Source organism: Ammospiza caudacuta, chromosome 3 (assembly GCF_027887145.1).
Source record: "Ammospiza caudacuta isolate bAmmCau1 chromosome 3, bAmmCau1.pri, whole genome shotgun sequence".
NCBI lineage: Eukaryota > Metazoa > Chordata > Aves > Passeriformes > Passerellidae > Ammospiza > Ammospiza caudacuta.
In genome coordinates this window covers 111308159-111325690 of record NC_080595.1, presented here as the reverse complement: position 1 = coordinate 111325690, position 17532 = coordinate 111308159, and the positions used below count along the sequence as shown (strand labels likewise).

Genomic DNA, 17532 nt, shown 5'->3' with positions numbered 1-17532 from the left:
TTCAGGAATGTTGTTTCTGAGTTGAAAGAGAAATTCCTCATGTTGAAGTTTATTGTACTCATTCCAATAGCATCGTTTCTATTCTGTGGGACGTTCCGGGCTTTTAAGGAGAATGGAAAACTTTCCATTAAAAGTAAATTTTTTTGCAGGAACTGAAATCCCCAAACATTTCTTTATAATTAAATAGTTATTTTAGAAAAACTGTTAAAAATAAAATTGCACTTGAAAGCTTAGTGCAGTCTTTCAGCTCAGCTGCAGCCCTTCATTCTGAGTCTGTGGAAGGTCCTTGAACCTGATGTGCTCTGTGGCATTGGCTTCACAGCAGCCACTGTGGTAGGAGCATTGCTGTGGCAAACATCTGAGCTCTCCAGAAGCCCCTTAGGAAAGCTGGTGAAACACAAGCCATATTCTGTCAGCATTTTGCTAGAAATTCCTCCAAACCAGTCATCTTAACGTGTCTGTGAACTGTCATTTTTCCACTACCATTTTTCCAGCCTGTTGATCTGGAGCAGTCTTTGGAGGTTCTTAATACCTGGTACACATTCTGGCCTTTCCTTTGTTTGAGGAACTGACATTCTGTGTTTGATCTTACAGGAATTCTTCAGTGGGTGAAGCTGATAGATAACTTTGAGGCTGAGTACGAGTATGTCACCAATGAAGGAACAGTGTTCACTTTCAAGACAAACCGCCACTCTCCAAATTATCGGTTAATCAACATTGACTTCAACGATCCAGAGGAATCCAAATGGAAAGTTCTCGTCCCTGAACATGAAAAAGATGTTCTAGGTAAGAGTTCGTGTCAAGTTAAAGATATTAGGTTCTGCTTTTTCCAAATTAATTCAGTAATTAGTCTGTTGAATGATCTTTTACAGACCTTCTTGCTTTTTTCCTGTGTTTAAGCTTTGGTTAGGATTTGCAGTTTAAAAGACTTGCTGAGATACAAGTGATTCAGAACATCTCTTTCTCTCTCTCTCCAACGTCCTGTGTGGCCCTAGTGAAGTTGCTTCATCTGTCCTTGTTTTAATTTGGTGTTCATGGGAAATGAGGGGAAAGTATTTTCCTGCTTCATGTCAGTGAAATAAATGTTTACTAGACACTCAATGATTACATCAAGAGGGACTTTATAAGCAGAAAGAAGGGAAAGAGCAAATCTGGCCGTACTGCAGCATGCTTTGAACAGAATTGGTCAGAATTTGAGACAGGATTTCTTTTGTTCCTGGAATAAGAGGAGTAAACAATACTTGAAAAAAAAGCCACAGGAAAGTGTAAGAGCATGGAATTCTTAAAGTATAGAAGTAAGTTCAAAACATAAATGTTTGGTTTTGATATAATCAAAATAAAGGTTTATTTTTTAATCCTATAATTTTGCAGAAAGTTCTGTGAAAGCTTAGAATTAGTTTCAGATAATGCAGAGGAACCACCTTTGAGCTGTTTTTTGACAGATACCTCGTGTACATTTATGTAATTTGCTCTCCATACAGTACAAGGTATAATTATGATTTATCTGACTAGCATAATTAGTTATTCAAAAATACTCTGAATTTTTTATTAATCAATTTTTGTACAAATTCCTTCATGTTTGCTGCTTTTCCAGTGAAGAGCTGCTTTGTAAAATGAGTAGAATTCTCTTTGTGTATCTGATTTCATATGTACATATAGTGTACCTTCTGTCTTTCCTCACTAAGACACACCTATTTTACTACATTTCAAAGTCATCTTAAGGCTTTTGTCACTTAAAAAAAATCTTTATTTCTGTCTGCAGTTCTCAATATGTCCTGTGTGATTTCTGCCCCAGACTAGATGTCCCCAGTGTGACATAATTGTTTATTCTAAACACATCCAGAATTGTAGTGATTTTGCAAAAGACTGGGGTCTAGAATATTGAGAGAATTTTAGTGAATGGAAATGTAGCAAATTAGAGTTTGGTGAGGCACACATCTTTTCTTAAGATTGGGAGCTATTTGAATCAGGAGCAACCTACATCTTAAATGAAGTATGTTTCAAGTCCTAAGCAGAGAAGTAGTAATAGATGTAAGTGAAAATTGCTTCCAAGTCTTAATTTTGGTCATGTGCAAATTCACTGGCAGTGTGTTAAGCTATGCTTAAGTTATGAGGGATGGCAGTTTATAAAGTGGGACCAAACTGAAGAATTTATATGGTGAATGTATAAACAGAATGGGATAGGAACCTGGGGCTGACATGAAATGTGGTTGCCATGTGTGGATTTACATGGAGAGTAATCTAGGCAGCCAAAGGAGCTTTGACCAGTGGCTCTGTAAGCACTGATTATCTATTCCTTCCCAGTAAGATAAGTGCCAGATCTGCTCTTTCCTGCACGGTGGTATTTAGCTCAACTCCATTTTGGTTTTGTTCTGAAGGCAAAGTCGTGATGAGTTCATGTTCATGCACAAACAACAAAAAAAATTAATGCATGCAGCATTCATTTAATGGCTTTAACATGACAGCCTTGACAGAACACACTTAACAAGAACTGCCCTAAAAAAGCTGAAAGCTCAGAGGAATGGGTTTGCTGAGGACACTGGCCTTTAGACTGTAAACCCAACAGGCATTCAGCTCTTAAACAGTTGAAAGCAAACATAATCTGTCATGCAAAACCATCAGGATGACTTGCAGGAATATGTTGTGTGTCATTAATCTTTTACTGTACTTGAATGTGAAGCCAGAACAAGCAATCATATGTCTACTTCTCTCTATAGTTTTTTGGAGTTGTATGTAAAGAAATTGGATTGAACCAACAAATGCAAGAGTCTCCATAAAAAGATGAGTTTTAAGTAGATCTTAATAAATCTATAGTAGATCTTACAGAAAAGTAAATTTAAATTCTTCAGTTGCTTCTTTGTAACAGACACTTGCAGATTAATGTTGTATCGTAGCATCAAGGTATGGGAGTTCTATCATGTTCAGGAAGTTGTAGTCCTGAATAAATAAAAAACTTCACTCCTTCACTTGATGTAGCCAGCAAGCAAGCCAGTCTCCATGTCAGGCTCTTTTAATCATTACAAGTTTTGTTAAGGAAGACATAATTACAGCAATGACAGTTAATAATTCGTTCTTGAAAACCTTGGAGTCAAGTGAATTTGATTTGGGTGATAAAGAGATGACAGTGTAATGAAGCTCCTTCTGCAAAAGCTAAGACAGCAGTGATTCAGAGGGTAAATGGGTGTTACTGCTTTTTACTTATGTGTGGGAGTGATTTTAACAAGATGTAATTTAGCTGTATTAGTATTTCTTCACAAGCATTATAATTAGTGATACCCTAGGTCACAAATCTGTTTTATTGGGATGTATGGATCCTACTCTGGTATGACCTACCTGGAAGACATAGGCTGTTCATTTCTGCATCTTAACTTAGATTCAAGTTCATAAAAACTGCAGTTACAGAAATAGATTTATTTACAAATAATAAATTCATGATTGAGAATTAAGAATCTCTTCCAGTGTCCATCACTGGCATAAAGAGATGTTCCACATTAGTACAGATCTTAGAAAGATGCTACAGCTAATACAATCTAACCAAGAAATAAACACACATGCCTACATCATGGTGTGAATGTCATTTGGTTTCTTCAACATATTCTTTAAGATAGACTTTTCTATTGGCTTTGACCCTTTCCTTTTCAAGAACTGTTTATAAGTGAGATAATTTGGGAAATAAGGGGGAAAATCAAGCATATTGCTGCAGTGAAGTTGTACACACACTTCATTTTACAACTGTCAGCAGGGATTTTACACAGGGATGAGGTAAATTTAGATTTCTACTCTGTGAGCTGAGGGGAAGAAATAAATGACAGCTATTTTAAAAGGAAATTGAAGAGGGCACCTCAGAGCATATTGTAGTGTGATGAGGCTAATTTCCTTCCCTTTGGAGTTTGTTTATAAAGTGCTAGTTTTAATTTTCAGGGAGTCTGAAATCAAACCACAGGAGAGATTCACATCTGACATGGAACTTGTGCTTTAAATGACCACATAGCTGCAGGAAGTGTGCTGAATTGAAAGGCAGCTATGACACTCTAAATGCAGACTGACCATAACAGACCTGCAGCCCTAGTTCTAAGGCACAGGATAGACCTGCTGGGTTTAGAAGGTTAAATGATTTATTTTGAGAACTGTTACACCCCCCATTGCACCCAGGGTGCTCAGTGCTGGTAGAGCAGGGCAGCTGGAGAGCAGCAGTATCCAGCCCTTTCCTTGTAGCAATGAAAAGCAAAATAGATCTCCTGTGTAAGGAGAGCTGAGGAATAAGACAAATTCCTGAATGTGTTGTACATGAGGAGAGGATCTTCAACAGTTCCTTGAATCTCAGTTGGCCATTTAACAAGCAGAGGCAAAGCTTGAAGTGCTCCCTGTACCTTGTACACATCTACACACCTCAGTGCATGTGAAATGCTTCCCTTCCCTCAGCTACAATTCCCAAGTGGAAAATAGTATTTTTCTTTATACTTTTAACCTGCTAACTAATTCATAAATGTGTGGGAGATGGGGAGAGGAGTTACTGCAGCTGAAATTTGTGTTTTAGCACCATAGTGAAGCCAGGAGGGAAAGTCTGGAAGGAGCACCAAATCCTTGACTTGTTGAAATTGGTTGAAGCTTTCCCATTAACTTTAACATGGCAGGCTGCCACTGAGGGTCTCAGTGAGAAGATACATGCTTTTTATTGCGAGGGCTTGTCAACATTTACTCACACATTTCAGAATTATTCATGTTTTATTTTGTGAATTGCTCATGCTTTACCTGCAAATTTACTTGTAAGTAGCCTTGAGTAATGGTTACAGGTCATTCTAGTTGAGATCAGCATTGGTACCTGTTAATCTGCAGAGACATTGAAGTTTATTCTCACTGTCTGTGATGACCAAAAAAACCACCATGACCTTCCAGGTCTGTCTTGCAGCTACAGCTTTGGCATCCATTGAAATGCATTAATTATTCTCACTCAGCAATACATGTGTTGAGTGGATGCATAAGCGCATTAGATTGAGTAACTCAGCAATTCCTGCTGAAGCTCTGGAGCTGCTTGGCTCCTCTAGCATGGTGTGTTCTCCATCAGCATTTCAGCCTGCATCTGTCAAAGCATGTTTGTACATTCAGACACTTAACATGCTGTAGTAGTGCTGCAGAAAGGAAAGGTCAAAACTGTTTTAAGTCATTAAGGTTAGTGGCGCAGATGTTTAGTGTGAAGATTCAACTCCTTTTTTCACTGAAACTGTTTCAAAAAATTGTTCATAGCAGCATTGCAGTTAGTGACTTTGTGATTAGTGACAGCTGTCAAAATTATAAAAAGAGTTTTTGGAAAGTAGCAGTATATGAATTACTGGAAGGTTGAAGTAGAAGTTCTCAACGCAGTTGAGCTCAGTTTTCTAGGCCTTGTTAAGAATTGTGTCTCCTCTAGCCCAAATTTAGCTGTTGAAGAATTGTGTGTAACCTATTGTCATCACCAAAATGGTCACTGTACTCTTCAGAGAGAACTGGCCAGTACCAAGGATAACTCTTCACAGCTGCTTTCACTACTTAGGTGCCTCCAAGTGTGTTCATCTCTCTCTGATGGCTGAAGCAAGATGCTCAGGTTGGAGAAGGCAACCTCTTAGTGTTTATTGTGTATTAATATAAATCCTGTGCCTGATGGATGTTGGAAGTAGGTAGGTTGATAAATTTGGGTATATCCCAGAGAGTAACTGCTCTGTTCATTGGTGTTAACTGAAAACAATACCTGTACACCTATACATTGGAGAGATTTTGGATAGTTAGCTTTTCAAAAACCATCACTTGTGTATATAAAAGTGCTCAGCAAGCAATTCACAGTATCCCAGAATGGGGCATCCAAAATAAATGGTTCACTTGCACTCTAAAGGTGCTTATTTCTTCTCTCCATTTGTCTATAAAGGGTGCCTACAGCAATGGTGTCACGCTTAGGCAGGAGATTTGAAATCACAGAGTCTTAAAAGTTCCTAGGAAGTTCAGAGGCATGCAGGGTGCATCCTGCACTGCACGAGAAAACCAAAAGGTTGGCTGCTGATGCAACACCCCCAGCAGTACCTGTGGTTCTCAGTGCTGAGCATGGGAATTACAGAGACTCAAAGCTTGCAGTCCAAAAATAGCTCTTGTTAATAATTCAGCATTTTTTAGCTTGCTGTGTATATAAGTGTTGGTTCTTAGTGTCCTCTTTTACTTCTGGTCTTTCAAGTCTGCTTCAATGTTTTGCTCTATTTTGATTTTTGCGTTTTTTTGTAGCTGCCATTACTGTAAGTTTTGGAGGCAGTTAGCAATGCTCCAAACCCAGTTATAATGCAGGTACTGTACACAGAAGGTGTGTTCCTAAATTTCATGGAATGTTTTAAAGACATTTTGCACTGGCTTCTCATCTGTTATCTCCACCTGAGAGCATCTAATTTGTAAACCAGAGAGGTGATGGAGAGTTGATATTGCTGCTTCCTAGGCAAATTCCTTAGTAGCAGAAATCCCCACATAAGCCAGCAGCCTTTCTCCTGAGCAACTGAATCTTTCTAATAAAACGAGTACTACCTCTTCATAAATATATAAGTCAAAATAATAATGAACATCAGCTCTTAAAGAAAAAATCCATTAAACTGAATCATTTAATCAAATAATTAGTGAGGAATTAAAGCATCACCACAATGTAATTTTAAAATAAAAATATCTTAATTTTTTTGTTGAGGCAAATCTATATATTATATACATTTGAAGTTGATCTGAGAGTGTTTATAATCCATTTTGTGAAACTTTTTTCCAAAGAATTTTGAGAGTTAAACTGGACATTTTAATTATAGATGGTGTAAAGAATACCAGTGGAGTTCATGGGATCTACTCATTGCAGAGACAATAGTTCTGCATGCAAAAAAGGTGTGTTGCTGTTGGGATGCTAACTTTTAAATTCATAGTTTGTATGAATTTCATAAAAATGTGCAGTGACAACATTAAAAATATTTTAAATTGCTACATATTCTCTTTGTGTATACAGCCAAGAGTGATTCTCTATTTCAAAATATGTAATTGAATAGAACTATCAACTTGTAATGTTTATTATGTTCTCCAGCCTCGCTTAAGAAATTTTAGCTACCCTAGAACTAAAATTACACATCTATTACTCAGTGTTACTGAGTTATAAGTTACACTTATTACAGTGTTATGTTATGCTGTACCTTATTATTTCAGGTCATGGCTAAAATTTCAGTTAGTGTTCTCTGGAGCTTTGGTCAGAAAATTCCCAAATTTAGACTAGAAGCTCATGAGGGTGTTGGAAAGTTTGAGAGTAAAAAAATATGAATGGTGGTGTTGGGGAAGAGGGGAGTAGTAAAGCTTTACTTAGGTATTTATGAAACATGATTTCACATGTCTAGAAAGACAAGCATTATAATTCAGCGGTCCTTCAGAAAAAAGCTAAAAGGATTTGAAAGTCTTTGAGCTCTAGGGGATCATGACAGACCTAAACTCTATATGAGGGCATATATGATGCTTTCAGAATAACGAGTTTTGACCTTCAGGTCCAAAAACTTGTTACCCTTAATGGAAGGGGCACAACATACAACTCAGAACTTTTATTCTGGAATCTGAATATGCAAAGTTGCATTTATAAGACTGTCTTCTTTACAACTCTGTGAATTCAATTTGGTTTTATAGGACTTGGAGGAAACTAGAAAGAGCTGTTAAGATGTGAATAACATAAAATGGCATAAAACTGAAATTCCATCAATTTTTGTATGCTTATGCTCTAATATTTTTTCTCCAATGTTGTCACATTAAACTCTCCATCTCACAGTGCTACTTTGGCATTACAGTGTACCCCTGTCTGTCCTACCTAAAATTTCTTGCTCATTTGGTTCCTCTCCTAATTCTTTGCTTCTAGCAGATAAAAAAAAGCCATTTTCCAACACTGGTATTTTGTCCATGATTTAGATTTCCAGTCTGCATTGTCAGAGTAGAAGTTGTGTATATGTAGTTGGAAGAGAATAAGAATCACCTGCTCATCTAGTCTTACAAACAAATAAAAATGTCCCACATTACCTCCTTCAAGATACTTTCTTTGGTTTTTAACTTTGCTTGTATTTTGCCTTGCTTGTATTCATTTGTGAATTAATGAGAAGTTAAAATACTTTTGTTGCAAAATAATTTCTTAAATGACAGAAATATTGAGCAAGATTAAGGTGTTTTAATCTTTCTCCTGTCTGTATGAGTAAATAAATAGACTTGTCACTAGAGATCTAAAGCCAATGACACAGGAGACAGGAGAGAATATGTCACATTATATATCATGGGTGAACTGGAGCTCCAAAGAGTTTCTACACTTTGCAGGCTACAGAGATGGAGATTGAAGTGGGATACTCAGCAGAACCACAGAGATTTTTAGAAATGACAGCCCAGATATTTTATTTTAATTGGTTTAAATTTTTTAAGTCCCATTGAAAAATTAGCATGCCATGAAATGAAGGTTCACATATGTCTAGTAGTTATTCCAAGGAACAAACTCAGGGTGGGAGAAGTTCTGCAGAGCAGAAGCTCTCATTCCTGCTCAGCTGCACAGACACAGTGGGACTGGAACTAGGACTGCCAGGAGAGATATGAAGGCAATGAACCTCTGCAGAGGGATTTGTTCCTGGATCCTTTTGCTGGATCCAGTTCATTGTGCTGCATCCTGCTCCTCTTACCTTCCAGTCTCAAGAATGCTGTTTTGCAACATTAGCATCTTGAACAAGCACATGGGCGTTTTTAATGGCATGATGAGAATATCACCCCAGAATAACCCTTTTCTTACACCCAGTGGGACTTGCTTGCAAGAATAGTCTCCTGATTACTTCAGCACTAGAACCAAGAGAAGTGGTAACATCTAGGTTCTATACCAAAATGTGCAATACAGGATCATGTCTTTTTTCCTTATGAGTTTAGTTTGAGTACAAATCATATTGATTGTTTTGATTTTCATTACTTTCCATAAGTATTGCTGGCAAATATAAATGTTTTGCTTGGGTTATGCATTGAAATCTGTGATATTTAAGAGCAGGATTGATCTATAAATATCCTAAATGCATAAGCATATTGATTAAGCAATTCTTTATTCCTGTGTCTGCATAAATTAACTTTAAGCAGCATGGTTAATGCATTTCCAGAGAATGTCATACTTTACTTTGGGTTCATTTACAAAGATTTAAAAGTTAAAGGCAGTGTGTGTCAAAAATTTTGCTGCATGCATTTAGGTATGCTAAATGCATAGGATCAGAATATGTCTGATTGTTTTCTTTCTTACTTTTTTAAATTGTATTTTCTGTGGCTTTGTTTTTCTTTTCCATGCTGTGCAGAATGGGTTGCTTGTGTGAGGTCCAATTACCTGGTGTTGTGCTACCTGCATGATGTGAAGAATATCCTGCAGCTTCATGACCTAGCCACTGGTGCTCATCTCAAGACTTTTCCCCTAGAAGTTGGTAGTATTGTGGGATATAGTGGCCAGAAGAAGGACACTGAAATATTCTACCAGTTTACTTCCTTTTTATCTCCAGGTAAGGTTTGTTTTGTCTCATGTTATTGTTCCTTTTCCCGAGAACAGTGCCTTTTTCAGTTTTTGTAGTTTTCACCCATATTAGCAGTGATTGTGCACATAAAAATGCATCAGTCTTTGATCCATCAAGCCTAAATAATGTGACTGCTAGTATTTGAGAAACCTTCATTAAGACTAAAGACTGACTTGTACTGGAGATAAAATTGTATTATTCTCACAGTTCTTGCTTCATACAGCAAGACAGAAGGTGAAAACCTCAGTAAAAGATAATTGTTAATGTGTTTAATGTGATTTTTAATCACAATTTTAGAGAACATTAATAAAAGTCACAGAAATTGCTCTCTGATAGTTTTATGATCCTTATTTGAGCGTCCTTGCTGTCTGTCCTTACAGCTGTTGGTGTTGTTGGATTGCTGTAGGAATCATCTTTGTATAGTCCTGCAAAGCTGGAGCTGTCCAAAGCATTACATAATACAAGTGTGGCAAAACAGTAAATATTCTTGGATTTTGCATAGGAAGGGAGTTTTGACAATTGTCAATCTAGTACATTACAAGAAAATGTATTTACTGTTCACTCTTTTTTTTTTTTTCTTTCTTTATGGCCCAAACAATCAATGCCTAATACAACACAGGATTCAAATATGAAGGGGCAGATCAGTTTCGGCATCTTTATCTCCTTCCAAGGTTTTGTATCAAAAAGGGATAAATAATGTGCTTATAGCATCTGACCTGTGTTTTTGCTTGTTTCAGTTAGAGCACAGCAACACTACATTGCAAAATGGCTGTAAAATACTTCAGATGTTTGCTGGTTTTGCTAGAAAGGATTATGTCAAATTATCAAAATTATGTTTTGATTTTAACAGATAAGAAGCGTATGAATTGCCTATTGTCTTACTGTTTACATAAACAGAAATATTATCTATTTTCAGTTCCTCTTTTAAACAACATTCAGATTGTTGCAGCCACTGGAGCTGGCGAGTAGCTTGAGGACACTCTTGCATTTATCTCTAACTTTGTCCGTCCAGCTTGGTGGTTTATCTCTAACTTTGTCCAGCTTGACTTGCCCACACTGTGGGCCAGAAGTTGCCAGTTTTACAGGCCTGCCCCATTCATCTCAGTTGATCCAACAGAGTCTCTGCAGCTGCTAAAAATGTGTAGGGGAAGAGCCCAGACCTGTTTTAGCCTTTAGGCTTTCCAGCTGGCCAGCAATAGTTTCTCTCACTGCCTGCTGGTTGCTTAGGTTATTTTTCTCCTTTTCATTGATTTCCTTAGCATCTACAAAGAATTCACTATGGCATTGCTCTGTTAACTGGGGCAGAGTGACCTGGAATCTGGAAGAAAAAGGGGAGGTAAGAAATGTGGGTAGGCTGTATGAGGATAAGGAAAGAATGAGAAAAGCAGATCAGAGAGGTAATTTTTAGGTAGGTTTATTTTAGTTTGTGTGCAGCCTCTGTTCACCTCATCAGTGGAATAATCATACAAAAGATATGGGGCTGATCCCTGGTTAACATAAATATTCCTACTTTACTATCAATATAATTTGCACCTGTATTAGGTTGGACTATTTTTTTTCTTCTAATGAGAAGCAAATTAACATACTCGTGTTTAATACCAGCAACAAAAGTAATAATAACCATACATATGAAATAATGAGTAAAGGAGTTCTAAACCCATATATGCTGACACCATAAAATAATTTCTGTTATTCCCTGAAAAATATGGCTATCCCTGCTGTCCACTCTGGTATGATGCTTCGGTGACCACTGGCATTTTACATTTATTTAGTACCCAGCAAAACAGTTAAAAATATTACAATGTTTTTTTATATTAACTGCTGTGACACTAAAAATAAAGCAGAACAAGAGATGCAGTAGCAGGGGTTGAATTGCATGCTAGTGTAACATAAGGTTGATTTGCTCTGGAATGCAGTCTGTGACTGTGCTTATTCCTCATCATGTGGTTTGCTAAGACGTGGGAATTGTGCCTGCTCTGTGTGTAGTGTTTGCCAGTACATTGCCCAGCTTGGGCAGCTGCCTGTGTGTCAAACAGCTGCTCTGCTGTTGCTGACTGGAGAGCTTTACACTGAACTTCCATATGATTTTCTGGATCCTGATCTTTAAGGGAAATGCTGCCTTAATGCTGATTTGGACCTGTCAACTTGATTAGGCTTGCTAATCATTTTGTGATAAATAAAAAAAAAAATCCCAGCAGACTATGGTAGTTCTACTTTTAGTCCCCTGTTAATTCACTGTTATGGAAAAAAGCTTTATCAATTGCTAGAAATGTTTGTTTACATCTGCATTTGTTTACCAATCTCTATCTTCCTGATTTTCCAGTCTATAAAACTAACTTAAAGAGGCAATTCCCTGGTATCAGATAAGTTGTCTCATTATTTCATGCTTTAGTCTGTCTGAATTTCATAGTTATAACCTCTGTAGTAATTACTTCTGTTTCCTGAATGTATCACACACACTATAATGCACAGAATACATCAGGATTTCAATCAAGTCCTGTCCACCTTGGTTAACTTTATTACATTGAGGATCCCAGTAGAATGCTTACTGCCATACCTTTGGCTGTTCTTTTCCCTCATATATGTTCCAAATTTTGCAGCGACCAGCTTGTTGTAAAGAAGAAAGAATAATTAACACTCAAGTTAGTTTATGTATCACATGTATCTGTAGTACAGGCATGAATATTAGGATTTTTTAGTATGTTAACCAGTATGAGGATGCAAACATGATAGTCACGTTGTATGACACATACTCAAATGTTATGAGGGTTGAATGACAGGAAATATGTTTTATAGTTTAAATTATTCTTGGTTAATTGCACATCTGTGTAGTGTCTAGATACTGCATTCCCTATGATTTGGCCTCTGCTGCAACCTAGAAGTTCTTTACTATTTATAGACATAAGTTTTCTCATGGACACAATCCTTTGGAAATCATATATACAACTCAAGTGAAGTTGTCTTCAAACTTACAGGATCAAGTTGTAAGAAAAGCTACTCAAGACCAGATTTTGTTCAGTTCCATAGGTAACCTGTGCCTGTCTGCCACAATTTCAAGTGGATGTTTAGCTCTTTCTGTTATCTGGGCCATTTGAATTTTAATTTCAAATATTTTACCATAAGGAGAAAATTGTTGACCTGAGTGAAATTCTTGATACATTTATTCTCAGTCTGGTGGATGTAAAAGTGAGTGGTTTAAATTTGACTTTACATCTCTTTCTTCTAACATTATTGTTCTTAATAAGTCCTTTCTAACTTCATGTGAATGGTTTTTTCCCCTATTTTGCTTAAGCCCCCCTGGCTTTGTGTGAGTGGTGAGAATTACTATTTCTGCACAGAAAGCCTTTGCAACCTCCCTAGATGAAATGCATATATGTAAGTGTTAAATTGTGTAATAAATGAAAAAATGTGTCCAAAACTACTGATTTTCACCTTGCTGAGTTACTTTTCCCATTCATGACTCCATCACAGTGCCTAAACTGGCATCTTTTTAATGATTGATGTATACTAAGCTGACAAGCTTGCATTGTATTCTTTATTTTAGGTATTATATATCACTGTGATCTGACCAAAGAGGAACTGGAGCCACGAGTTTTCCGAGAAGTAACTGTTAAAGGATTTGATCCTTCAGTTTACCAGACAATTCAGGTAATAAACTGAACCCTGCTGTCTTGCTCTAATCACCTATGCAAGAGCTCAAGACAGCTGGACTTAGCTGTTGTGAGGAGGTTTGCTTTAGAACTATGCTTTGGTTTTGAATTGAAATACTATTGTATTCAATACAAGTATCTCAGTATGGTAGCATGGAGACTCCTTTGGAGGTGCCTATTACACATAATGAAGGTATATAAGAATTAGCTAAATTTAAGGTTTATAAAGGTAAGAGAAATTATTTCAGTGGAAAACAGTGTAAGCTACAGATTATATGGAACAGGTTCAGGAAAATACAAGGTTCTTCATAGACAACAGCTTTGACCTCATAACAATTATTGTTACTGAAATAATATACATTTTAAGTAGTAAATGATCTTTTCACTAAACACAGCTTTGGTAAGGTGCTGATAAAGTACTATGCCCAGATCAGGACTTTTAAGACAGTTATGGAACTTGTAGAGTTCATGGAAATTCGTTGAAATTGTAGAATTATTTAGGTTGAAAAAGACCTTTTAAGAGCAAATCCAACCATAAATCTATTATTGCCAAGTCCATCACTAAATGTGTCACTAAGTGCCCATCTGTTTGTCTTTTAAAAACATCCAGGGATAGTGACTCAACTGAAATCATTAGGGGTCTAGAAAAACAGTCATTATATTGTGATGCTTAGCATATTTAGACCTGCAATATATAGAATAAATATTGGAGGGTGGATTCATTTTTTTATATGTAGGATGTTTCCATCTTCTGGCTAAGAGTAAGAATGGGATAAGGGCTTTTTCTTTCTATAGATAAAGGTGTAACAAAATCTAGTGCCAAAAGTGGAACTTGAATAACCTTTGCCTGCAAAAAGGTGAAATTGTGTAGAAGGTAAGCAACATAAAGCCATGTGACAGCATGACTTGGAGTCTTTGAAAATAGATTAGATACTTCTTTTAATATCTTGTTTTTAATTTTGCCTCCGACATATGCCAAGGCACATTCTCTAAAAGCGTAAAGGCAGTAGTGTGTGTACATGAGGTGGTTGTAAACAGCCCCATCTGTTTGTCTCTACATCTCCAGACAGAAATTAGAGTGTGGTAGAGAACAATTTGCTGGAAATGTTCTCACAGAGAATGCATTTTTGCTGCTTCACTCAAATTCATTAAGGATCTTCCTCAGGATAACTTTAGGGCAGAGTGAACTGGATCAGAAAAAGAAAACTGCATTCCCTTTAGGAAAGAACTTGGTACAATTGTAATGCTGCCATCAAACCCAGAAGGATAATAATGAAACACAAATACCCATGTAATTAAAAAGGGTATGGAAGAGGTAAATTAGAAATAATGTATTTTTGTAGTAAATCAAATTTTATATAATAAATGTCTGCAAAAATAAAATCTCGTTTTACACTTAAATCAGTTGCATGCTAAATTAAGGTAAAGTAGAACAGTAATACAAATCATTTCAAGGAGGAAGCATGCTGTTGCTATGCCCTTGGAAACCTTCACTTTGTAAAGCACTGGCAGAGATTCACTGCTAGGCTGTAATGTGATGGAAGTCAGTATCACTGCTTCTGGTTTTCTCCTTACGTGGCTTCTGCTCAGTTCCAGCCCTAGGGAGCTGTGACCTGTGTAGTTACACTGGGATCAGTGCTTATGAAGAGCACTCTTGGCTCACCAGTCATCCAGTTTTGCCTTATACCAAGAAATTATCTCAGTATGGCAACCTCTTGGAAATTAGTTTTGGTATGTTTCGTTCAGATCCATGGAGAAATCTCAGCTGAGCTGTGGAAAAAGCTGTTTGCCAAGGCCAGGGCTGGGACTGCCTGCTCAAGTTTGTAGTGACTGAGCCTGTCAGTGCTGCACAGGTCAGATGGACTCCAGCCTTTGTTTCCATTTGTGTGGTCCCACTTAGAGCCTTGGTGGTGCTTCTGCTTGGAGGAGGGAAAGGGGATGGAGGGGTATCAAAGCAGGGTATAAAAGGCTGTCAACCTAAATGAATACACAGCCATTTCAAAATACAGGCAGCATTGCAGGGAACTGTGAAAAAAATCTAAAATAAGAATACAAGAAATATACTGAAAGTAGGCAAACCCTGATTATTAAAGAAGAATGAACAATGCTGTATAATCTATTTAATAATTGTAATTTCCATCAGAATTTTGAAGTAGTAAAGGATAATGTTGCTGGCTGTCCTAATCCATGTCCTTAATGAAAGGCAGGTCTCCTGCCAAGGTTCTTTCTTTTTTCTCATATACCTGAAGAAATGCCTACTAATACCAGCAATCTTCCCAACTTTGCTGTGCAGCATGTATGAAACTGTAATGAGTTATTCTTTAAAAGTCTTTGAATATAACAGGGTCGAGATTTGAACTGAAATGTAAGGTGTCATGTGTATATGGAACATGAATTAATGGCAATTGGAATTGAAATTAATGGCAATTTGAAAATTGCCACAGTACCTGTTTTTTGGTCTTTCAAATCCAATCTACAGTGTTTGGTATATGTTGCAAAGTGCAAGGGTAGACTAGTAATAAAGTTACTACACTAAGAAAATTTGTGGTAGAGCTGCTGCATTTTTTGTACCTAGGGCTAAGATCTTACCCTTTGCCAGCCCAAACTAAGAACAAATTAGCCAGCTTGCACTGAAGGGAGAGCTGTTTCCACATCTGACTTTTGCACCAGGGTAGGAGTATGTTTGTAAGTTATTGGCTCCATGTGACACCCTGCAAGTACAGTCTAGTTCATTGTGCTGTAGCTTGTATTTATGTCCTTACCTTGAAAGACTCTGTGACCTTCATGGCAAAGTCACAATGTTTAAAATGCTTGCCACACATCAAAAATTTATCCTGGCTGCTTTTGTTAAATGACACATTAAGTTCTATTAATTACTCTTCCTCTGCCAAGCACTTCTTAAATTTGTTTTTTCTTCCCTGTGTACTTCCATCTATCGCAATGACAGACTTTTCCAGGAAATAGCCTGGGATGGGCTTTACAGAAGGAAAAAACACTTTTATAGGAGCTTAAAAACAGCACTTGCCCTAAGATATTTACTGTGTTAATAACTCAACTGTTGCTTTAAATAAAAGCATTTTATTTAAACAAAAGTATTTTATCTCTGTAAATTTGCCAACTATGTTCTTATATGCCTCTCCATGTTAGCACCTCACAGTGACACTTAATCATGGATAAACAGTCTTCTGGTGTGGCTCACAGCACACCTACTTTTAGGCTGATGTGTAGGCTTTTAAGTGTTAAAATTGCCGCAATAAAAATGTTGATTGGCTCCTTTTACCATTCTTTGAATACCCTCCAGTACTTAAAATACTTTGAGATGAACCAAAAATAGATGTTGCTATTGACAGATGCACTTTGGATTAGCTCTTGCAGAAGGTGAAATTCATAACATAACTTGGTTTTCCAACTTAGTTTGATTAAAAAAGCAGCTGCTGTTTAGATATTGCAGCACAGATGCAAGAAGCACAGGTCTTAAAAAATATATTTCTGTTTGTGCTGGAATGAATTTCCATCTTTCTTTTGCAGAAATTACTTTTGCAGGTAAAGTCATTTTCATGAGAATTTTATTCTTTTCTTGCTCACTTTCACTCCCATCCCCAAGCCATTGCAGTACTGATTTCAAGTTATGAGGCGTTGATAGGGAAAATTCGTCTACAGTCATTCTCATTCCAAGTGGAACTTTACACCATACAGTTTGGCACAGTGATTAATCTTTGCTTCAGGAAAATACAACACTGAGAGATGAGTCAGGCTTGAGATTGACTGGCAGAGAAACTTGTGCACAGCACCTGCCCATGCTATTCCTGGATCTTGCTGTTGCTGGTGGTATCATTCCATGAGCATTAGATTCCCTCATTAATATAAAAATAACTGAGGAAAGCAGTGTCCTCTGAAAACTGTAGTAAGCTCAACCTGCTAAGCAATGCAAGAGCTGATACTGTAATTATCTTTGGTTTTTTCAGTGTGGTTATAGAGATGGTCTTAACATAGTTTTTTTTTTTTTTCCCCTTATTCACATATATATCATAAAGCATGGTTTGAGTTGGAAGGGATTTCAAAGATCATCTAGTTCTAACCCCACTGCCATGGGCAGAGACATCTTCCACTAGACCAGGTTGCTCAGACTCCCATCCATCCTGGCCCCAAGGATCATGTATCCCCATCTTCTCTGGGCAACCTGTTCCAGTGTCTCACCACCCTCACAGTAAAGAATTTGTTCATAATTTCTCATCTACACTTTCCCTCCTGCACTTTAAGCCCATTTCCTTCTTTCTGTTGCAATATGCCCTTGAAAAAAGTTCCTCTGCAGTTCTTTTATAGGTCCCTCTTAAGTACTGGAAAGC

The 17532-nt window shown here is 37.2% G+C and overlaps 1 protein-coding gene across 1 annotated transcript in view; it reads left to right on the top strand.

The window, feature by feature from the left end:
• Window positions 1-17532, top strand: part of PREP (prolyl endopeptidase) — an 87327-nt gene that overhangs the window by 37321 nt on the left and 32474 nt on the right. The window contains exons 8-10 of the mRNA XM_058801218.1: window positions 595-786; window positions 9327-9524; window positions 13081-13184. Coding sequence (XP_058657201.1) covers window positions 595-786; window positions 9327-9524; window positions 13081-13184 — 494 coding nt within the window. The remainder of the gene's footprint in view (window positions 1-594; window positions 787-9326; window positions 9525-13080; window positions 13185-17532) is intronic.